The following is a 23,124-nucleotide window of genomic DNA, read 5'->3' as shown; positions in this document are numbered from 1 at the left end:
TATTTTTTTCACTGATTCTGTCCCTTCCGGTTTGCTCTACTCCGCGGATGTATTTGGAAGTGACGCGGTTCAACAGGACGCCGCTTCACTCGCGCCACGGCGGAGGATAGCGACGACAGTCCCTTTTGAATTCGCGCTCTTTTACCGTTAAACCACCTAATTTTGAGCGGCCATTAGCAGCTGTGAAGACGAACAACCGCGTCGAACAAAGCCTCCATTCTTCCTTTGCCTTTATTTTTGGGCTAGAGAAGCTTTGAAGATGAGCGAGCTCTAAATGATGCCCGCAACGTAACCGCCGCAATGTGGTGAATTCTCATTCTCGAATAACTATTGTCGTTTTTATAGTCTTTCCTTCACACGTCTATGTTGTGGTAGCAGGTGGATGCGGACGAGTCGCGCTTGAGTCCACGCTGACATTCAAGTCCTAATTCAGTTCCAGCCACCAGGAACGCGTGTGTAAGGTAAAAACAGTTTCTTGTGAAGCATCCTAACGTTTCGGAGACTCGAGTTTAGACGTTTGTGTCTTGAAGAGGATTAAAAGATTAAACAATTGGCTGCTAGCTTGACACATGTCACAACATTCGGTACCCCTGCGCTGTTGTAAACAATGCTTTGCTAGTTTGATATACGAGTCTAATATTGGAATGGGGACTCGTTTACACGTATGCCAAATTTGTAATCATTTTCTCTCAATGTAGTTAATAATGTTTTAAATTATGTTAAAAACACCAAACGGCTACTAAAATTGTTGGAAAAATTTAGCCGGGTGTAATTTAATGGGCCCTGGAGGCGTGGTCTAATTGCCCATATAAAAACAACGTGACCATTGTGCGTGCATTTTTGTATATTTATATTTTTTAATTCAGCTACGGAGATTGCTGACTTTATTTTATAAATGAACATTGAATAAGCATTGACTTAAATATTTGAAAGTAAAATGCTATTATTAGTTGATAATTTTAAATGTGTAAAATCTGTAAATATTGTTTTTGGAATATATTGCACAAGATTGTTTACGACCTGATGTGAAAGAAAAACGACAATCACATTTGGAGAATTACTGTATAATTTTTATATCATCTTGGAATGTGTACAAATACAATATTTTAGTTTTATTCAGCATTTTTTGTCATGTAATTCAATTTTACAGAATAAATAAATAAACATATTGAAATGCTCAATTCTTAGATAATTCTTGGACATTGAAGGAAGTTTGAAAATGAAATTTTGGGATTCTCATTTGACTACAATTTAGATAGCAATGCTACATTTAGCGCACTGGCCTATTTCGAACCCTCATTGCGAAGGAGCCTGTAGCCATGGCAACAGCAGGGGTGGGGGGGGGGGGGGCTCTGAAGAATTGTGGGGGTCGCGTGCGTGAAAAGGCTACTCCGGTCCGCCGGCGTTCGACACATGAAATCAGGTTAGCGCTCATTTAATGCCGCCCATCTGTCCTCATCCTGATTTTCCTCCTCTTCGACAGCTCTCCTGAATTATTTAGCGAACGCCAAGCGATGGCGGCGGCGCATCGTGACTCAGCGGCGCTAGTAACGCGAGGCCACCGAGGGGAAACGCAAATTGCTCTTTAGGTGCGCAGGAGAAGAAGTCAAGCACAATGGGCGACAGCTACGTGTATCGGAGACTTCCTTACGCCAGAGAAGGCGACGAAGCCGAGGACGAGGACGGCGACGACATGGCGAGGAATTCCGCCAGACCCGTGGTAAAGGATGTGCTCAAATCAATGTTCTTTATGGCTGTAGTTACCTCCACTGAGGACATTTCTCTTTTTGGAAACATGATTTTCTTTAGCTACCCATTTCTCTTAACTGAAAAAAAAGCTAATATCGTTATTGAAACGTAGTATTGTGTATTTCGTGTGCGGTCGATTGGTCGCCGATCTTTTGGTCGCTGGTCTTTTGGTCGCCGGTCTTTTGGTCGCCGTCTTTTGGTCGCCGGTCTTTTGGTCGCCGGTCTTTTTGTCGCCTGTCTTTTGGTCGCCGGTCTTTTGGTCGCCCGTTGTCGCGGTCCGGGCGACCAAAAGACCAGCGACCAAAAGACCGGCGACCAAAAGACAGGCGACCAAAAGACCGGCGACAAAACAAGGTAAAACAAGACGGTCTACGCATTAATAAAAGCCAACAATGGCCATGAGCACTTTCACTGAGCCGACGTGTGAGTGTAGAAGAGTTTGTATGTACATGTGTTGTCCCTTTAAGAAGATACGTCAGTCAGGGTCTTAACATAATAATTACTAGGGCATTAAGTATGACTAAATGGTCATTCGCAGTTTGTATTTAGGGAATTTGAGCAACGATTTAGATGGTAATTATCAATAACCTTCCGTGGGACCAAAAGACCGGCGACCAATCGACCGTGTACCGTGTATTTTGCGCTCAGATGTCAAACGAGGAGGGCACGGAGTGGCTTCTGGAGCTTCTGACGGACGTTCAGCTGCAGCAGTACTTCCTGCGCGTCCGCGACGAGCTCAACGTCACGCGCCTCTCGCACTTTGACTACGTCAAGAACGAAGACCTGGAGAAGATCGGCATGGGCCGCCCCGGTCAGACTCCGCCCACCCGCTTGCCTCCCCGTTTCACGCTCGTCCGTGACGCTAATGTCTTTTAGGTCAGAGAAGACTTTGGGAAGCCGTCAAGAGGAGGCGAGCGCTTTACAAACGCAAGTCCTGGATGAGCAAGGTGCTGTACGATATGTCCGACCGGTTGATAAGTGGACTCTAAGTCCTGTTTTTTTTTTGTCGTCCGCAGGTGTTTCCCGTCAAGCGTAGCGACGGCGATCAACAGCCTTTGCCTCTGGCGTCCGGCGGCTCCCCTTCCGGCGCCGACTCCGCCGCTTCGCTCACCTGCCTCATCCGGGAGACCGAACTGCAGCTGTTTGAGCGCCTGGGCGACGGCACCTTCGGCGTGGTTCGCCGCGGCGAGTGGAGCGCCCCTAGCGGTCGAGTGGTGAGACTCCAAGTCCAATAACTCGGTGGGGAGGGAATGAGCCTATATTAGTGGTATAGGATCTATTATTATTTATAATTAGTTTCCTAAATTATTGCCAACAAATTGTCCCAACAAAATCTTGAGCTATTTATGGGGTAACACATTTTTGGGGCTCGCCGGCAGCTGTCGGTGGCGGTCAAGTGCCTGAAGGCCGGCGTGCTGGACTCGGACGGTCTGGACGACTTCATCAGGGAGGTCAACGCCATGCACTCGCTTAGCCACCAGAACCTGATCCGACTTTACGGCGTGGTCCTGACGCAGCCCATGAAGATGGTGAGCGGAGCGCACGCACGGCGCCAGGAATTGGCCTTGGATCAGATGCTCTCAAATCCCGTTTCCAGGTGACCGAGCTGGCTCCTCTGGGTTCGCTGCTGGACCGGCTGAGGAAGCGTCAAGGTCACATCCTCATCTCTTCGCTCTGCAACTACGCCGTTCAGGTTTAACTCGTTACGATTTCCCGTCCTTTAACTTGGCGAGCAAATTGTTTAACCTTGACGTGGCAGGTGGCGTGCGGTATGGCCTACCTGGAACTGCGCCGCTTCCTCCACCGCGACCTGGCGGCGCGCAACGTGCTACTGTCCACCAACGAGACGGTGAAGATCGGCGACTTCGGCCTGATGAGGGCGCTGCCCACGCACGCCGACCACTACATCATGGAGGAGGGCCACAAAGTCCCCTTTCCGTGGTCAGACCGGCGCTCGTGTTCGAAGGGATGGGCGCCATTTTGAAGGGGAAAACGCGTGGTGGTCGCTGGTCTCTAGCCGTTTCCCATTTTGACCTTTTCTTCAGGTGCGCTCCGGAGTCGTTGAAAACTCGCACTTTTTCCCACGCGTCCGACACTTGGATGTTCGGGGTCACCTTGTGGGAGATGTTCACCCACGGGCAGGAGCCGTGGCCGGGCCTCAACGGGAGTCAGGTAAGCCCAGCTCGCTGCGCTCGATTTGCGACCATTCCTACCGGTCGATCGCTCGTCCGGCAGATCCTCCACAAGGTGGACGTGGAGGCGGAGCGTCTGTGCCAGCCGGACGACTGTCCTCAGGACATCTATAATGTCATGCTGCAATGTTGGAGCCCCAAACCTGAGGACCGGCCCACCTTCGTGGCCCTCAGGGACTTCCTCACGGAGGTACGGCACCGAGATGTTTTTTGGTCCGGAACGTCCACGTGAACGATGCGATCGTTTAGAGCACTCCTACGGACATGAGAGCTCTGCAGGACTCGGCGGAGGACAACAAACTTCACATTCAGATGAATGATGTCATCACCATCATCGAGGGAAGGTCAGTCCTGTTAACGTTTCCATTTTTTCGTCGGTTCACGTCTGACCGACGATGACTGATCTTTGGCCGCTTTTTTTCAGGGCCGAGCACTACTGGTGGCGCGGGCAGAACCGTCGAACGCTGCGAGTGGGCCAGTTCCCCCGCCACGTGGTGACGGCGGTGACGGGCCTGTCGGCGGACGACATCAGCAAGCCCCTGAAGCACTCGTTCATCCACACGGGCCACGGGGATACCGATCCGCATCGGAGTTGGGGACACGCCGACCGCATCGACAGGTCTGTAAACCATGTATGAAGTTACTCTATTAAAAAAAACATTTTTAAAGCTAAAATTACGTTTTTCGACAATTAAAAAAAATCCTGGTGTCCACTTTGATTTTTAATGTTAAAAAGCCATCCACTCATTTCACAGATTTTATTTTCCTCCTCAGTCTCTATTTGGGGAACCCCATGAAGCCCCCCGATGTCCTCGGAGTGGAGCCCTGCACCTCCAGACCAAGCAAACTCCCCAACCGAGCCAAGAGTAAACTTACTTTTCTCCGATTTGGCTTTTTGGGAGCAAATGGTCAACTGACTTTTTCCGGATTCTCCTCGACAGAACAACCGCCGCCTCGTCCTCCCCAGCCCGCGGTTCTTTTCAAGAGTAAGTTCCACGCGGGGGTCGCCGTGTCGGCCGTTTCCTGACTCCCCCCGGTTACGCTCAGAACCCTTCTACGACTCGGTGATGGAGGACTACGACGACGACGAGGAGGAGGGCGCCCCGTCGGGCGTCCGCGCCGGCCCCAAGAGACCCGGCTTCCCTCCGAGCCTTAAGCTCCGCCCCTGGGAGGGCGGGACCCACCCGGACGCCGGCGAAGTGTCGCTCATCGACTTCACCGACGACAGCTTCAGCTCCGCCACCACGCCTTCGCCGCTCACCGAGAGCCTTCCGTTCGACCGTGACGCCATCAAGGTAGTAAGAATAAAACCCTGACCATTTTGTTATTCTAGAATCATTTATGGTTTAAAAATAATAGTGCCATACATTACGCCTTTTCATCATTCAAGTAGTAGATTATACTGGGAATTCAAATGCGGTCATCGAAAGAATCAATCGGCCAACGATAATGAAAAAAAAATATTCTGCCTACACAAAAGGGTTAAATAGCACCAGTAACGCCAACACGATCCCACGGAGGGGGGTCGGCAACACCCCCCACCATTGCCCTGAAAATGTCGTAACTGGCTCCTTTCCCCTCCGATGCGCACGACGGGGCGAGATGGCGCTCATTGATCGGCGGCCGGCGTGCCGCTTGGTGTCGTGCTATTTGCGCTCCTCTTACGTCAGCAGTGCAAAAAAAAAAAAGAGACGCCGTAACACGCGGGGTAAACATACTTGTTGCGGGGGCTCTGGGGCCCGCGTTTAAGTGCAAACAGTCGCTGTGGATGGATGGAACGCGAAGGCAAGCTAATGGAATTTTAGTGTTTTCCATTGAATGACAGTCGCTTAACCCACCGAGGACCAGGAAGCACAAAATTAAGTCATGAATGTATCTTTTTTTCTATTCTAATGTAATGTTTTGACGTTCCAAAAAATGCAGGGTGTATGGTTTACTTTTATTTTAACCTGCAAAAATGACGTGATTATTTGAAAACTTTGACATTTAAAAAATGTAAATTCATACATACTGTACTATTTCTAAATTCAAATCATAATCTTGAATAAATACTGAAATGCTAATATAATAAGTTCCAGCGATTCCTTATAAATTGACATGATTCTTTTAGGACGCGCCCTCCATCCTGGATTGGCCCCTCCCACAACCCGCCTACGACGAGGTGGCGCCGGAGCTTCACGACCAATCGGAGGACCGGGAAGTGCTGACCATCAACAAGGGGGCAGTCCAAGAGGTCCCGACCACCACATTGGTCCGCAACGAATCGCAGTCGGCCGACCTCTTCCAGGAGCTCCAGCGAGAGGTACGAATACAAACCCGAAGTGTCCAATTCCTTTCAAGCGGGAGGCTGGCATACCCACCCTCCCACTCGGACGGAATTGGGGATCTACTCGCAATAAACTCATTAGCGCGAGGGCCCGTAGCGGCCAAAAAAAAAACCAGGATGTCAATCATGTTGGATGATGTCAATTTCAAGGTGATGGTGAAGCTTCGGGTTCCCGCGGCGACGGGGCGCTCGCTCCCATCCTCGCCCCTCCCCCTGGTGCCGCTCCCCCACCGGCAGATCTACCTCCCGCCGCCCACGCCCTCATCGGAGCGCCCCGAGCTGCCGCCCCGCGGCCCCGCCCAACATCGCCTCAGCTCCGTCTCCCAGGAGCCGGAAGACACGCCCCCTCGGCTGCCGCCGCGCGACCGGACCCTCTCCCAACCGAGCTCACGGTCCTCCTCGCCCCTGGCGACCGCGGCCCTTCCGGCGTCGCCCCACCGAGGCGCCCCCCTCGCGGGTCCGGTGACGTCTTCGTACGCGTCCGGCCCCTCGTTGGAGCCGCTGCACTCCCGCGTGACCTCGGCGATGACGGAGGGGTCGCAAGGCTCAGCCCACGGCCCGTCGCCAGGGCGACCGGCTCTACTGGAAAGGTACATTCAAAGCTTAAAATGTATGGATTTGGGTCGCAATTCATAGTTTTCACTTTCGACCACTCTCTCACTCTCCCTTCCGTTCCATTTTTTTTCTCCTCCCGTCATCTTGGGCACTCTCGCTCAATCAGCCTAAACGCCAGTCAATGCCATCAGCAAAAATGTTCGGTGGCAGAGGAGGGGGCGGACGTAAAATCATTTTAAAAATCGCTCGCTGTAAAAAATGGACGAGCGAAGGAACGGCGGCCAGACACGGATTTATCGCCCAGGTCTCCGTTTTTTATTTTATTTTTATCTCTGATCGGAATTCCGACTCCGGTTATTGGGCGACGGGACTTGTGTAACCATGCGGTAGCGGAGAAGGTTACGCAAGCAAATTGCCTTTCCCGCGATTTAGCACACGGGCACTGTTTTCGACCTCAGCTCAAGTGAGCGGTGAAAAAAAATCACGGGCGATCTCAGCACGGGAATCAGTCAATAGCAGTGCAGCTTGACTGACAGGCTGAAGTGGATGAATTGGTTGGCCATTGGAGTGAAATGTGCATCATTTGCGCTTAGCTTTCATTTTCGGAAAATGCCGTCGTGGTGCTTAGGACACCAAAAAATGTCCAAGACTGTCTTTTTTCTGCATTTTCATTTACTATTGATAAGGACTGATGTCATTGAAACTGGGAGAACTAGCTCAGCTGTATATATTTTTTTTGTGCCCATCAGATACGGTGCAGCCAACATGGCGGCGGTCAAACCCATGATCCAGCACCCCGGCCCAGCCAAGCCCAACTCCTCCTCCAACAACAACAACAACGACGACGACGGCCCTGCGTCGGAATCCGACGTCGCCCGGGTCCGGGAAGCCGTGCGCGGCGTCACGTCGGACGAGTGTCAGGCCGCCTTGCGAGCCCACCGCGGCGCCGTCCAGCAAGCCGTCCAATACTTGAAGGTAGGACGTCTTAGCTCGCCGGCCTCCGCTGCATCGAATGCGGGAGGGTTGGGAACCGTTGGTCCAAATCCTTTTGAAGTCGCTAGCGTCCAACACGTTAGATTGGGCGTCTCTGAAAGAGTTCTGAAGGTGTCTTCTTCTCGCGAAGGTGGAGCAGTTGTTTCGTGTGGGCCTGAGTTCCCGACGCGAGTGCGAAGCCCTCCTGAGTCGCTGTCATTGGAACCTGGAAGAAGCCGCTTCGCTCATGCTGGATACGCACGGACCCCACTGCAACAGGTGAGCGTTTCTCTTGGTGAAAATTAGAAAGTTAAAAAGTCAAAATTGTATCATTCAAAGATTTGAAGGGTATTTATACCGTGTGCGGTCGATTGGTCGTCGGTCTTTTGGTCGCCCCGACCGCGACAACGGGCGACCAAAAGACCGACGACCAAAAGACTGGCGACAAAACAAGGTAAAACAACACGGTCTACGCATCAATAAAAGCCAACAATGGCCATGAGCACTTTCACTGAGCCCACGTGTGAGTGTAAAAGAGTTTGTATGTACATGCGTTTTCCCTTTAAGAAGCTACGTCAGTCAGGGTCTTAACAAGTTCTCCGACAAAAAACAATAAAAGTCCGGGAAATTTTGAGCTTTTCTTTAGCCTAATCATTACTAGGGCATTAAGTATGACCAAATAGTAATTCGCAGTTTGTATTTAGAGAATTTGAGCAACGATTTAAATGGTAATTATCACTTACCTTCCGGGCGACCAAAAGACCGGTGACCAAAAGACCAGCGACCAATCGACCGTGTACCATTTATACGCAGAGGCGGCTAATATGCGAGAAAATACGTTAATATAATCCATAAGCGTCTATGCGTTAGTCTCAACTTTCTTTGGTTTTTCTGGCAGAAAGTGACGGCGAGAAGTAACGAAGACCAGCTGGCGCCCCAGGACGGCAGAATATTGGTATATCACTAAGAAATCGGTTATTTATGTTGTTTTTAATCCTAGCTCGAAATATCTCGGAACTAAAAAAATACTACCGTATTTTCGGGAATATAAATCGCTCTGGCTGGGCTTGGGACTAATACTTAAGTGCAGATTATTTATGTTTTATAGCCCGGAAAATAAAGGAAATAAAGACGGAAAAGCCCGTGGCTCGGTGGCGCTCGGCCGGCAGGTTCCACCCAAAGCGGTGAGACGCTCCAAATGAAGCTCACTTGACGGACTCGCTGACGCGTATTCATCCAATCACATGCTAGCGATTAGTAAGTGAAATGCCGAGTCGCCAGCAGAGCGTCAAACAGCTCTCCAAAGCCCAAAAGCGTGTCGTCCGAACATGGAAAAATGTTGAATTTCATTACAAAAAGGTTCATTAATACCAATTTAAAATAATACACATGAATCAACATACAGAAAATCTAACACACATTTTAATATGTGAAGTCTTAATTAAAATGGACATATTTTAAAAAGAAATAAATGTAGATGCAAAGGCGTTAAAAATATTTAAACGGGGATTTCACCACATTTAAATCACAATTGGAAATAAAAACTGCACATTTATTTTACGATATATTTCTCTCGCAAAGAATCAAGTATTACTTTTCAGCAGAAGTTTACTTCATTACAAAACGCAGACGATCTTTTGTCATCCAGGAAGTTGCGGCACGACGATCGTCGGCATTTCACAAAGAAAAGGCGCCTCCGTTAGCAACCTTGGCCGGCTGGCACGCTTACATAGCGAGCGCCGCCGCCGCCTGTCGACGGGGCCATTCCGAAGCCGCAAATGCGCCTCTGCCAGTTCGCCGTCAAGGTTTTCCGCCGGCTGAATTCTCGCTCCATTCTTCACAGCCACGTTCGCTTTTCTCCGAACGCGACCTCGACGGATGCAAAAAGGCGCCCGCTTGATCTCTCTCGCCGCCATTCCGACGAAGCTCGACGCAATCGTGCGCGTGATCCGTTAGTGGGAGGAGGGAAAAAAAATATCTAGCGCTTAATGGCCAAAGAAAAACTTTGAAATTGATTTCCAATCGGCACCGCGGCAAATTAATTGCTTGTAATCAAGTGGCGCGTGCCTTTCGGAACACTTTACTGGGCAAAGCGAAAGGTTAGCTTGCGCTTACGTGCGGAAAATTCTGATGGAATGCGGCGTCGCTGAAAACAACTCAATTCATTTGTATTTTCAGATTTTTAATCATTTTCCGGAGTTTTTGGTGGCATACACAAGATAGACATGACTACTAAATATTATCTCGCTAAATAAAACTTTTAACAAAATGCTTTGCTAGTTTGATATACGAGCCTAATATTGGAATGGCGACTCATTTACACGTATGCTAAATTTTTAATCATTTTCTTTACAATGTAGTTAACATTGTGTTTTAAATTATGTTAAAAATACGAAACGGCTACTAAAATTGTGGGAAAAATTTCGCCGAATGTAATTTAATGGGCCCTGGAGGCGTGGTCTAATTGCCCATATTAAAACAACGTGACTGTTGTGCGTGCATTTTTGTATATTTATATGTTTTAATTCAGTTACGGAGATTGCTGACTTTATTTTATAAATGAACATATATGAATAAGCATTGACTTAAATATTTTAAAGTAAAATGCTATTACTAGTTTATAATTTTAAATGTCTAAAATCTGTGTAAATATTGTTTTTGGAATATATTGCACAAGCTTGTTTACGACCTGATGTGAAAGAAAAACGACATTTTTTTTTATTTTTTTTATAGAGACTCCGCAAAAGACCAAACTTGACCTGATATGGCCGCTTTGAACCAAAATGGCTGACTTCCTGTGGCTTTTCAGACACAGACGAGTTCCTGAGACTTTTTGGTGGGTCTACTCATGACGGACATACCAAGTTTTATTGTGTTAAGTCGAAATTTTAAACAGGAATTTGAAGGAATCCGTTTTGACCAGAAAATGTCGTCTTGCAACCAAAATAGTAGACGTCGTTTATCTTGTCGGACTTTTTTGTTGCCCTATTCCTGACGAACATGGCCACCAAATTGTCTTGCGCTCAGTCAAATGGAATTCTGAAGTTTTGCCAAAAGGCCTGCGAAAAATGACAATATTTATTTTGTGACTCTAAATGTTACCGTTTTTTAAGTTCATCACGTTCAATTTTTCCACTCTTTCTCAATGCAGCCATTGTGAGCGAACGCCCCGTTGACATCATTGGCGCGTTAGACGCTGAGTTAATTAACATCCCGACCCCATTTTTCTAATCTGTTCACCATCTCTGAACGTGAAGGGGGCCTGTTTTACCCCCGCCCTCCTCGCCGTGAGGGTGGGCTCAGGTTCTGGGTCGATATCAACATAAGCCCGCCCGACTGTATGAATCCATACTAATTGCTTTTCCGCTGATAATAACACAGATTCTTTTATCGACTCGGATCAAGTCCAACACGGAAAATGAGGCGCCGGGTCGGACGAAAAGGTCAGCGTAGTTCGGGGGGGTGGTTTATATTGGAATATTTAATTCATTTGCCTGCCATTGACACTTTGCTTTTTACAAATGTTTAAGTTCCCTTTTGGGGAAAAAAATCCAATGTGATTTGCTCACACTGTCATTTGTTTTCCTTTTTAATTAAAAAGGAAAATTTAAGTAAGTATTCTCTTTTTTTATCTATTTATTTATTTTCCACGTTGCTCTTTTATTGATTGTCTTGTTTTTTTAATAAAAAGAGACAGAAAAGGAAATGGTAACTGTTCTGGTTTTATTTAGTTTTTGATTGGGGGATTTAATTGAGCAAAAAAGGGTCAACAGAAAAGATAATCTATGTTTATCTTGTTTTTAAAAAAACATGAATGTTTACCAATATCCTGAGTCTTTGTTCTTTTGAGGAAATGGAAATGTTATTTATACATTGTATTTTAAGTGGAAAAATGTGAAGTTGATGCACAAAATGAGAAAAATTGTGCATCAACTTCACATTTTTAATTTAATTGCAAGGAATTCATAATGAATCCAGATTTTACACCTGAGTGTCCAGCGCTTCCTTCAGGATTCTTGGAATTTTGGACTTTTTCCTCAGTGGTGAGATGAGAACATCATTACAGGGTGAGTTTTGGCTTTTTTTAATTAAAATAAATCTGTTTAAAAAAAAAAATCTAATTGTTCGCGTAAAGGCAATCAAGGGAAACATTCTGGAATTTTTTTTTAATGAAAGAAAGCTCCTTTGTATAAAGATCCCATTGATTAAAACAAAAACATTGGATAAATCATCCGTCGTAAAAAAAGTGAATTTGCAGTAAAAGTGTTCGTAAAGGGGAAGAAAGGCAGCAAAGGTGGTCTTTTTTTTTAAAAATGTTTTTACCGAGCCATTCCTCGGGGGGGAGAAAAACAACTCTCGCTTTGACACCATCGATCGCTTTTCACTTGAAGGATGACTCACCTGGATTCCTTTTCCAGCTCATTTGCGGCCCTTGACGGTCATAGACGTCCATTTTTCGGATCTAAAAATCTATTTAAAAAATCATCCTGTTTGTAAGCTTAACATATTTTATTTTAAATTGTATGTCTTTAGAAGATAGTTCGGTATTCTAGTTTTGGTTATGTACATTTTTCCTTAATATTTTTGTATTTTGTCTATTTTAAATATTTTTAATACTAATAGTTTTAATATTGCGGCATTCTTTTTTATATTCATCAAATATTTTTATTTCTGATATTAAGCAAATGAACGCTCATTCTTTCGCTGCCGTCCTCCCACTTAAAATGGATCGGACGTGAACTCGTGATAAACTCAGTGATTAGCAATTAATTTTTTAAACTTTTATCTCATAAGCAGTTTTCCTTTTGAAATGTCAAATTAGTTTGAAAACAACCCATTTAAAATTAAAAAAAAAAAAATTAGTGCCTCATTTAATTTTTTTTCATGTGACACTTATTTTTTAATCAATGGATCAAAACAGTGACCTAACAAATTTAGCTTTTTGAATTAAAAAAAAAAATAGCCCAAATAATTGTAAATTTTTAGACTGCCCTTAAATTCCAATAACATTTTTAACCCTCCAAATGTATTGTCATTATTTTATTTTGAATACATTTTATTTAATGTTTAAAAGTGTCTCCAAATCAAAGCAGGGGCGTGTCCTAATTTTCCATCTCCCTCTGATTGGCCGCGCTCCCCCTGGACGGGGGCGGCGCTTAGGGGGGCGTGAGCGCCGTCCACTTCTCCTTTAAAAGCCCCAACAGGCGAGAGAGGCGCACACCGAGGGGGCGGAGCCCAACCCAACGCAGCATCTCCCGAGCCGCCGCTCTCCGTTCACCATGCCTCGCCCGTGCGTAAAAGGCGCACGGGACGGAGTCCATCCCCCGCCTCCCCGCGGGTGACCTGGCCGGCCCCGGAAAAGGCGGATGCGTCGCCGGCATGATCGAGCCCAACGTCAGCCTGAGCTGCGCGGCGGGAGGAACCGCCGCCGCCGCCGTCGTCGCCACGGCCGACTACGAGGATGCCTCGGGCTCTCCGCAGCCCCCCACGCTGAGCCCGACGGGTCACCTGGCGGTGGCCGTGTGCCTGGGGTTCATCGGGACTCTGGGTTTCGCTTGCAACCTGGCGGTCCTGGCCGTGTTCCTGCGCTACCGGGCCCTGCGCACGCCCATCAACCTGCTGCTGGTCAGCATCGCCGTGAGCGACCTGCTGGTCAGCATCCTGGGGACCCCCTTCAGCTTCGCCGCCAGCGTCCGCGGGCGCTGGCTCATCGGACGGGCCGGCTGCGTCTGGTACGGCTTCGTCAACGCCTGCTTGGGTGAGTGACTTTGATTTATTTCATAAGGGGTAGCACATGTTAATGAAGATATGTAAATATAGGCCCAGTTTGAATGCGTTTTCTTTGACTAGAATCTCCACAAAACGGATTGAGTGCCGTGTAACTCATGTTTATTTGTTGCCGTCCCTTCCAGGCTAAATGGATTGGACAATAGCACCCTCAATCAAACTAACACATTTCCAAACTTTCCCAAAACATGCTGAGATTACTATCGAGCGTCATGTAACAAATGTTCACTCTCTGCCGTCCCTTCCAGGCTAAATGGATTGAACACCCGCACCCTCAATGAGTTTTTAATCAAACTAACACTCTTTTTGTACTAACTTGCACAAAACACGCAGCGAATATTATTGAGCGCCATGTAACAAATGTTTCTATTTAAGCCATAACAACACAGTCAAAATGGATTGGACGTCTAGCACCGAACAAACACGTTTTCTTCCTCTTTCACACCAAGTCCGTCGGCGACAGGCGTCCAATCCAATTTGACGGGTGGCAGAAATTGAACCAATGAACTGAAATCTGAACTCTATTTTTTCCCCATAATTCTAAATAAATTTAAAAAAATTAAGTCAACCTTTCAAAATACAACCTGACAACTATATTATTGAACAATGTTTATTTTTTGACGCAAACACAGGTGCAATATTCACTTTACAAATAGTCTGTAATTAAAACTTTGGGGTAATTAAATGTCACGGCAAATGTTGGAAAAAGACAGGCATTGTCAGTGAATCTAATTGGCTCTTAAACATTGATTAGAAAAGACCTCAATGGATCAATTTGTCAGCAAATGGGTGCTTCATTTGTCAAAGGAAGGCAGGAGTGGGAAAGTCGACGTTTTAGAGCCACATAAGCAGAAAAAAAACCATGCTCAACTGCCCATATTTTTTAAATTGATATATATTTTTAACATGTATTTTTTTAAATTAATATATATTTTTAACATGTATTTTTTTAAATTAATATATATTTTTAACATGTATTTTTTAAAATTAATATATATTTTTAACATGTATTTTTTAAAATTAATATATATTTTTAACATGTATTTTTTAAAATTAATATAGATACATGTTAAAAATTTATATCAATTTAATAAAAGTGTTAAAAATATATACTAATTTTAAAAAATACATGTTAAAGATATATATCAATTTAAAAAATATGGAATGGGTGTTAAAAATGTTAAATATATATATTTTTTAACATTTTTTATCTCATATTTTTAATAGTGCATTTTTCTCTTTAGATCTGACTGTAGTTATTGGTTTAAATTAAGATTAATGATTTGATTCCTCAAAATGTGTCATTTCACATTTATTGCAGTAAAAATGGTTTCTTAACGACAACTTACGGTCGTTAGGCTGCTCGTACCGATTAATGTTGACGACTGTCATTGTATTGACGTCCGCTTAGAAGATCATAAGCACATGACGCTGACATTTAGCATTTATTTGCGGCACACAGCTCATCATTATGACTTCTGCTAAAACATTTGCCGATAAGACCAAAGACGTCAACGTGTCAATGGATCATTTTGTCAAAATATGTCAACGCCAGCTGGGGTGATGAGGTCAAAGGTCAGAAAGGATTGCGAGTGAGAAAGATTTCAACGTAAATGTGACCCCTCTCACTACTCACATACTCCAAATTATGCAATTTCATTGATTACATTTGAAATTAAAATTTGTCTTTGTCATGGTTGCACTTCCCATTTTTTCCATATTCCCAGGCAAGGTGGGTCAAGCAGTTACGTGAACGTTAAACTTGAATTTACAGTAAATCAAAGTGTATTCTTAGAATCCTGATTGCAGGAAGCAGGGCTTTTGTTTGTGTCATCGTCCAATGAGAATCAAGTGACTTGAAACAAGTCAAAACAGCCTTTTTAGCCACAATGACGGCCATAGACGTCCTATACAGTGAGGCTGGGAGGGCTCAAAGCCCAACCCGGTTGGAAAAAAAAATGTTTTTCAATTGCCAAACTTGGGTTTTTGCTCCAAGATTTGATTATTGGCGATAGATGTCCAATCCATTGAAGCTAGGACTGTTGAAATGTTGGCTTTTTCTTTTTTTAATTGACAAAATATGGCCTTTTGTTCCAAAATATTGGATTTCATTGTTGGCGAGAGATATCTAATCCATTGGGACTGGGAGGGCCGGCGCTGAATGATCATGTTTGGAACATATTGTATTTATTTGTTAAAAAGAGAAACTTTTTTGGTCAAAAAAGTTTTTTAAGTAGTGATTTTTATTCCTTTCTTTAGCTGGAGGTGAGTCCATTTTCTTCTTCGCCCATTTTTCACAACGTGATAAATGAAAAGAATTGTCCAGAGATGGGACGCTGATCCGCAATAAGTTTTTTTCGCTGACTCGGCGCCGAGAACAATTGGGCTTAAGGTGAAAAGCCCATTAAAATCCCCGGTGGAGGATGAGAGCGGACGCCGCCGTTTGAGTGGGCGCCAGCGTCCGGGACGCAAACTATTAGCTGGGAAAGAAAATGGAGGTCATTAGTACACGCGGGATCAACTTGGAGACTTTTTACCTTTGAAAAGTTTAATAAGTACCTCGTTAAAATGCGGGAACGGGCCAAAAAAAAGGGAGCTGGCTTGACCGCCTTGGCCATATTTGTAACCCAGCGCCACGTATCGATTGTTTCAGATATCCCCTACGGATATATTACATATCTTTTTCACGATAACCTTAAAAAAACCCACATTGATTGTGACTTCCTGGTCGTGTCCGCAGATCCCGCCTCTCTTTCCCCTGATTGGCGCCAACGGATGATTGACACTCGAGGCTGTCCAGATAAACCAATGAATCACATAGGACAGTTTTTTTTTTTTTACCAACTTTTTGACTTGCAGGAAAATAATATTTTCGACTGGAATACCTATGTATTCTTATAACCTGGCTTTGATTTAGAAAAAAATATATGTATATATTTTTTACAGGTACTCACACATTTCGTCGAAAGATGTTTGGTCCCCGGACGTTTGGTAGAACGGACGTTTGGTCGCCAGGTTCGCGAGTCCCGAGGTTTGAGTCACGAGACTTTCATTTGTTTAACTCTAACCCTATTCACTCAATGTTAAATAATAGTCATTAAATCCCTATTTACCCAATGTTAAAATCTATCAATTGCATGCGAACTCGTTCTACCAAACGTCCGTTCTACCAAACGTCCGTTCTACCAAACGTCCGTTCTACCAAACGTCCGGGGACCAAACATCCGGTCACGATTTTTTACATATGTTAAACATTAATTCTCCATTCTTAAGGTATGTACTATATATATTTAACATAACAAAAATCTGCATCGCCCTGCCATTCAAAAGCGCTCACCAGCAAAATATTTATTGTCCTTTTTTTAAAATAAATCCAAATTGAATGTGAAAATGTCTCTCTTTTTTTTGTCGGCAGGCATCGTGTCGCTGATCTCCCTGGCGGTGCTGTCGTACGAGCGCTACTGCACCATGATGGCGCCCAACATGGCGGACGGGCGCGACTTTCGGCCGGCCCTGGCCGGCGTCTGCTTCTCCTGGTTGTACTCGCTGGCCTGGACGCTGCCCCCCCTGCTGGGCTGGAGCCGCTACGGCCCCGAGGGTCCGGGCATCACCTGCTCGGTGGACTGGCGCTCGCGGGGCGCCAACAACGTGTCCTACGTGTTGTGCCTCTTCGCCTTCTGCTTGGTCTTGCCCTTCGCCGTCATCGTCTTCTCTTACGGGAAGCTGCTGCATGCCATCACGCAGGTAAGTCTTTTTTTATCCATTTATTTTTATTTTATGTCTTCTTTTAAATTACAATACATATATATATAGAGAGAGAAAATTGAATCAATATTCTTCAATGCGTTTACTTTGGTTCATTTTTGAGGATAGATTATATATCAATAAATGTATGTATAGTTTTTTTCCCCCAGTTTGTTTTAAACAATATATTTCAAATAACATAACTAAACAGATTTTTAAAAATGTCAAATAGTTTAAAAAGATTGCCTATGTGGTATTGTTGTATTTAAGACATGGTCCAAAATATTTCCCCTTTTTTCCTCCTAAATTATTTTTTTCTACAACGTATACATTAAGAAAAATAATACATTTTAAAAATCCCATATTTTAAACACTCACAAAATGTTTCGATTTTTTTTTTACATTTTGTATCTTTTATTCCACCCATACATAATTTGTTTATCATTCAACTGTGCTAATACAAAATGGGATAAGTACGTGATTTAATAGGAACAAACAAGATATATTTTTAAAAATCATTTATGGCTTGATTTGAAATAACACAAATTATTTCCCCATCGAATTAGGCAGATTTAACAAACGGCGTTCTCCTGCTTTTAAGCAGATGCTGCGTTCGGGGGAATCCGACACCATAATCCTTCCCGGCTGAGCTTTTGTTGGCTCGACAAAGATTTCCACGCGAGGAATGTCTTTTATGCTTCAATCCGATTACTCCACGCTTTGATCTTATTCCGTCTGCAACCCCTGCAAACGGTTAAATTATAGATTTTTTTTTATTATTCCACCGTGATCCGAGCCCACCATTTTTTGGGGGCAAAAATATCTGCATGATTGAGAATAGGACATTTGTTGACAGTAAATCCATACTTGATTTGGAGACACTTCCTTTAGGGATATTTGTACTTTACTGACCTAAATCAAAACAGAAAGTGAAGGACAATGAAGAGGAAATGACAAAATGAAATGACCTTGGATTGACAACATTTCTCAGTTTAGTCTTAGTCTTGCACAATTCAAATAAAAGTGCTTGACTATATGGAAGAAATTGATTTTAGGTCTGGGATAACATAGGGAAACTATTGCTTTCCCACCATGTGCTGTTTTATATATGTAAACAAGAAGCAGATTCAATCAGGATCAGATAAGGACGCGCCTGTGGATAAAATATTAGATTAGAGACACAGAGAGAGAGAGAGCAACTTTTTCTGGGTCAATCCTCATTCGTTATGTAAAGAAAAAGACAAAAAAACAATTCATCGACCACCATTGACACCAATAAAGGTCCAATCCATTTATAATCCTTATTTGCTATTGCTTTAATTCGGCCTGAAAATCCTGAACTTTCGCAATATATTGCATATTTGGGGTGCCGTTGATTTTTGGATGTCCAAATTTAAACCTGTTTTGAGCCCAACGCAAAACGAGGCTTGGATTTTTGCTAATAAATTATGTTGATGGTGGTTTTGGATTGTTTTTTGCGGGCAGGTACGCAGCAGCTGCGCCAGCGCGGCGTCCACGCGTCGGAGAGAGCGGCGAGTGCTGGCCATGGTGAGCGTCATGGTGGCCTGCTACCTGCTGTGCTGGCTGCCCTACGGCGCCGTGGCGCTGATGGCCACTCTGGGACCCGCCCGGGCGCTGGGCCCCGAGGCCAGCGTGGTGCCCTCGCTCATGGCCAAGTCCTCCACCGTGGTCAACCCCTTCATCTACGTCTTCATGAACAAGCAGGTATGCTTTGCTCCAAAATGAATGTGGTGCGCCAAAAGTGAAACATTTTCAATAGTTTGGGCCAAAAAGTGGACATTTCTAACACACAAAGCCACATTTTTCAACAAAATGTGCAGTTCTTGCAAAAAGTCAACATGTTTAACCAGAAACTCCAAGTTTTTTTAACTCACTGTCTTACACACAAACAAAATTTTGGACAAAATAAAACTTAGGACAAAATAAAACTTAGGACAAAATAATTATTTATATAATTATTCAACCAAAAACTCCCAACATTTTTTTTGTACCAAAAGCCATTTATTATACAAAAAAAACAATTTTAACCCAAAAATGTTCTGACAAAAATAAGAAGTTTTAACCAAAAACTCACATTTTTGTTAAAAAAAATCCAACATTTCATACACAGGACTACTCAATTTCAGACAAAATTAAAACTCATTTAACCAAAAACTTCCAACATTTTTTTTAACCAAATGCAATTTATTATGCCAAAAATCCACCCCCAAACAATTTTAACCCAAAAATGTTCTGACAAACATTAGAAGTTTTAACCCAAAACTCACATTTTTGTTCAAACATTTTTCATACACAGGACAACTCAATTTTAGATCAAATTAAATCGTATTCAACCAAAAACTCCCAACATATTTTTTTAACCAAAAGCTATTTATTATACAAAAAAAACACCCCAAAACAATTTTAACCTAAAAATGTTCTGACAAAAATAAGAAGTTTTTACCCAAAACTCACATTTTTGTCCAAAGAGCTAACATTTCATGCACAAAGACAAAAATAAACCAATTTCACTAAAAACTCCCACATTTCTTCTATACTAAAACTGCTTAATAATCATTGATACAAAAAATCATTGCATCATTTTTTTAATCCAAAATAATTACCATCGCAAAATATTTTAGAATTGAAAATCAATAAACAAGCTGAAATTGCAAATAGTTATGAACGCAGCCACTGAAAACAGACATTTTTTTGTCTGATTTGCGCAAAAAAATCAGATAAAATAAATCTAAAAACAGATGGCAAGAAAAGCCGCTTCCCCCTCATCGGTTCCATCTTGTCTCCTCGAATCGAAAGAACACGCAGATATCATCCATCACCCACAAGCCGTGATGTCAATCTCGCCATAAATTGGTCATTACTTTCCGTCCCGTGACATTTTTACACGCCGCACGGCTTGCACTTGGACGGCCGTTGAAAACGTCGCTCGCGCGTGTTATTTTTCATGATAAATGATTTGTCGGAATTCTGCGCCAGCGCATCTGGAGTCGCGCTCTGGGGCTCATTAGCGCTTTCCTGCGCTCGCCTTTAACGATTCCCACGAGCGGGTGTCGCGGGGGGCGGGCGAGTGATCTTGCAACCCCCAAAAAAGTAATAAAAAGGCGCACCCACACGATACCCGCGCAAAATCCTGCGTTACATGATTTGACAGGGCGGAGATGAAGTGAAAATAGGGGGTTTAAAATTGGACAATAACTGAAAGTGTTATGTCGCACTGTCATCTTTTTGACCGAAAATTGACAAAATTAATTGGCGGTCATGATCTAAATCAATATACTATTTATAAAAATGTGAGAAAGTCAAATCCAAAATAGTCTGACCTGTATTTAAATGTCCATCATATGAAAACAAATCGAACAAAACCATTTTTTTTTAAATCTCCATTATAGATGGTGACATTTGTGTAAAAATCTTGTGGGAAAAAAGGGGGAATCAAACCAGGAATAAATGAAGTAACTATTGATTTCACTCATAGGCGTCCAATCTCGACATTCTCTTTATGACCTATCGAAACGTTTCAACTCCGGCTGCCTTCCGAAGACGCGTCTTTGATTTTATTTTGCCGTCCAAATGAAATTAAGCAAGCCGCCGACTCCGAGTCGAAAGGGAAAGCTGTCCTCTAAAGACGCCGACTTCCCGGCTGGCGACCTTTGGCTGCCATTCGATCTCTCCCGCGTGGCGCTTTCAGTCTTCAGTTCCTCCCAATATGGCCAGCGTGCAAGTTGAGGCGAGTTGAAGACTCCAACGGCCGCGCGGTGACTCCCGTTCGCGGCCGCCGCCGATTCCTGTACGCCGGTCGGTCCCTCCGGGAAACGTAGTACACTCCAAGTATACGTGCGCCACGGGAGAGTATACTAAGTACACTACGTTTATCCGTGGCGACCAATCCCGGCGCGGGCCGGACTCGACCACGCTTCTTTTCCACTCGCCGACTCATTGGTGTCTAATCGGCCATTTTTTTTGTCCGTGCGTGTAGTTCCACCGCTGCTTCCGGGCCTTCTTCGGCTGTTCGGCGGCGGAGAGGGGCTCCACCCTCAGGACTTTCTCCCGGGTCACCAAGACTCTCCGGGAGCGCCAGGTGTCGGCCGCCGCCCCTTCCTCCGTCCAGGCCACGCCCCCGTCAGTGGAAGACCACCAAAAGGCAGACTCTCCCAAACGACAGCTGACTTTGGTGGCTCTTTACCGGGAGTGACCAAGCCGCTTGGACAGGGATAACATTTATTCTTTTTTTTTGTTTTTGTTTTTATGACAGTCAAAAGCGGGACAATATTTTGTCATCTTATTGTAGTATTAACATCATATTTTAGGGTTTTCATTTAATTTTAAATACATGGAATTAATTGAATTTTGGCGGAAATGATTTCATTTTAATAGTAATACATTACAAAGAATATTGCATTCAATATTTTAAATCAATGGAATTCATTGAAATTTCCTAAATTTAATTATTTTAATAGACATTAAAATAAATGAAGACATTTTAAAGAAAAGTACAAATGAGAACAAGAATTAAAATAAACGCATGTTTTTTTTCCGGGAATTTTACAGCGACTTTTTATTGGATTTGGGGCACTTATTGGTTATTTTCTGTTCATAATTTTTTGATAATCATAGTCACTTCCAGTTGATTTCAGGTCACTTCTCGTTAGTCTTGCTCATGAGGAGACTTGGAAAAAAGTCCATAGCAACATCAGGAAAAAAAGGGTGTTCCGCCATCTTGACAGATTCAGGCAAGTCATAATTGACCAGAATTTGGTACACGTGCAAGAACATTAACACGGTTTATTTCAGAGCTCGCTGAGATTCCTGTTTTGGAAAGAGATGCATGGATGGATGGACAAAAGTGTCAAAATGATGTAAGTTTTCTGCATATTTTTTTGCCATTTTAGGCCTCAGAATGCATATTGTATTTATTCAGTTCTCATTTTACTATTGTTACTTTGACGTATGTTTGATCTCGGCTCCTGATCAAATAAAAAAATGCGACTTGTACTTCACCGTGACCTTTATATACATTTGTTTTACTGTATACATTTTCTCGTGCAACTTATAGCACAAAAAATACGGTAGTCCTTTTTTCTTATTCAATCCCTAGCTGTACATTTGGTATTTTTTAAATGTCTTACTATACATGGTTGTTTAAAAAAGCCTTTTTTCGGGGGGTAGGAAGAAAAAGACTTACCATACATGATTGTTGGTGCGCCAAAAGTGAAACATTTTCAATAGTTTTGGCCAAAAAGTTGACATTTCTAACACACAAAGCCACATTTTTCAACAAAATGTGCAGTTCTTGCAAAAAGTCAACATGTTTAACCAGAAACTCCCAAGTTTTTTAACCTACTGTCTTACACACAAACAAAATATTGGACAAAACAAAACTTAGGACAAAATAATTATTTATATATTTATTTAACCAAAAACTCCCAACATTGTTTTGTACCAAAAGCCATTTATTATACCCCCAAAAACAATTTTAACCCAAAAATGTTCTGACAAAAATAAGCTGTTTTAACCAAAAACTCACATTTTTGTTAAAAAAAAAAATCCAACATTTCATACACAGGACAACTCAATTTCAGACAAAATTAAAACTTATTTAACCAAAAACTCCCAACATTTTTTTAACCAAAAGCCATTTATTATACCAAAAAACCCACCCCAATTTATTTTTACCCAAAAATGTTCTGACAAAAATACATTTTCGGTGGGGAGGAAGAAAAAGCCTTACCATACATGATTGTTATCATTTTAAAAAATATCTTATATTGTTAATCCTAA

The 23,124-nt window shown here is 43.5% G+C and overlaps 2 protein-coding genes across 3 annotated transcripts; both read left to right on the top strand.

Annotated features, from left to right (window-relative positions):
- Positions 1 to 63: 63 nt before the first annotated feature.
- tnk2a (tyrosine kinase, non-receptor, 2a) lies at positions 64 to 10,756 on the top strand. 2 transcript variants are annotated; one of them, XM_077624445.1, is made up of 21 exons: positions 64 to 305; positions 376 to 461; positions 1,484 to 1,720; positions 2,398 to 2,560; positions 2,626 to 2,696; positions 2,766 to 2,963; positions 3,129 to 3,278; positions 3,347 to 3,442; positions 3,509 to 3,690; positions 3,795 to 3,921; positions 3,985 to 4,131; positions 4,191 to 4,285; positions 4,366 to 4,560; positions 4,716 to 4,807; positions 4,883 to 4,927; positions 4,989 to 5,236; positions 6,052 to 6,243; positions 6,418 to 6,857; positions 7,572 to 7,797; positions 7,946 to 8,073; positions 10,528 to 10,756. In XM_077624445.1, exons 3-21 carry the CDS (start codon positions 1,616 to 1,618, stop codon positions 10,550 to 10,552), a joined length of 2,925 nt encoding a protein of 974 aa, XP_077480571.1. In that variant the 5' UTR covers positions 64 to 305; positions 376 to 461; positions 1,484 to 1,615; the 3' UTR covers positions 10,553 to 10,756. The 2 variants fall into 2 exon arrangements, with proteins under 2 accessions (XP_077480571.1, XP_077480573.1); XM_077624447.1 differs by lacking the exons at positions 64 to 305; positions 376 to 461; positions 1,484 to 1,720 and having other exon boundaries at positions 2,426 to 2,560; positions 2,636 to 2,696.
- A 1,918-nt stretch (positions 10,757 to 12,674) lies between these two features.
- tmtopsb (teleost multiple tissue opsin b) lies at positions 12,675 to 22,215 on the top strand. Its single transcript, XM_077624448.1, has 4 exons — positions 12,675 to 13,552; positions 16,997 to 17,325; positions 18,811 to 19,050; positions 21,323 to 22,215. The coding sequence occupies exons 1-4, from the start codon at positions 13,174 to 13,176 to the stop codon at positions 21,536 to 21,538; spliced, it is 1,164 nt and encodes a 387-aa protein (XP_077480574.1). The 5' UTR covers positions 12,675 to 13,173; the 3' UTR covers positions 21,539 to 22,215.
- Positions 22,216 to 23,124: the final 909 nt, after the last annotated feature.

Source organism: Stigmatopora argus, chromosome 17, assembly GCF_051989625.1.
Source record: "Stigmatopora argus isolate UIUO_Sarg chromosome 17, RoL_Sarg_1.0, whole genome shotgun sequence".
Lineage (NCBI taxonomy): Eukaryota > Metazoa > Chordata > Actinopteri > Syngnathiformes > Syngnathidae > Stigmatopora > Stigmatopora argus.
This window is presented reverse-complemented; position numbering and strand designations above follow the sequence as displayed.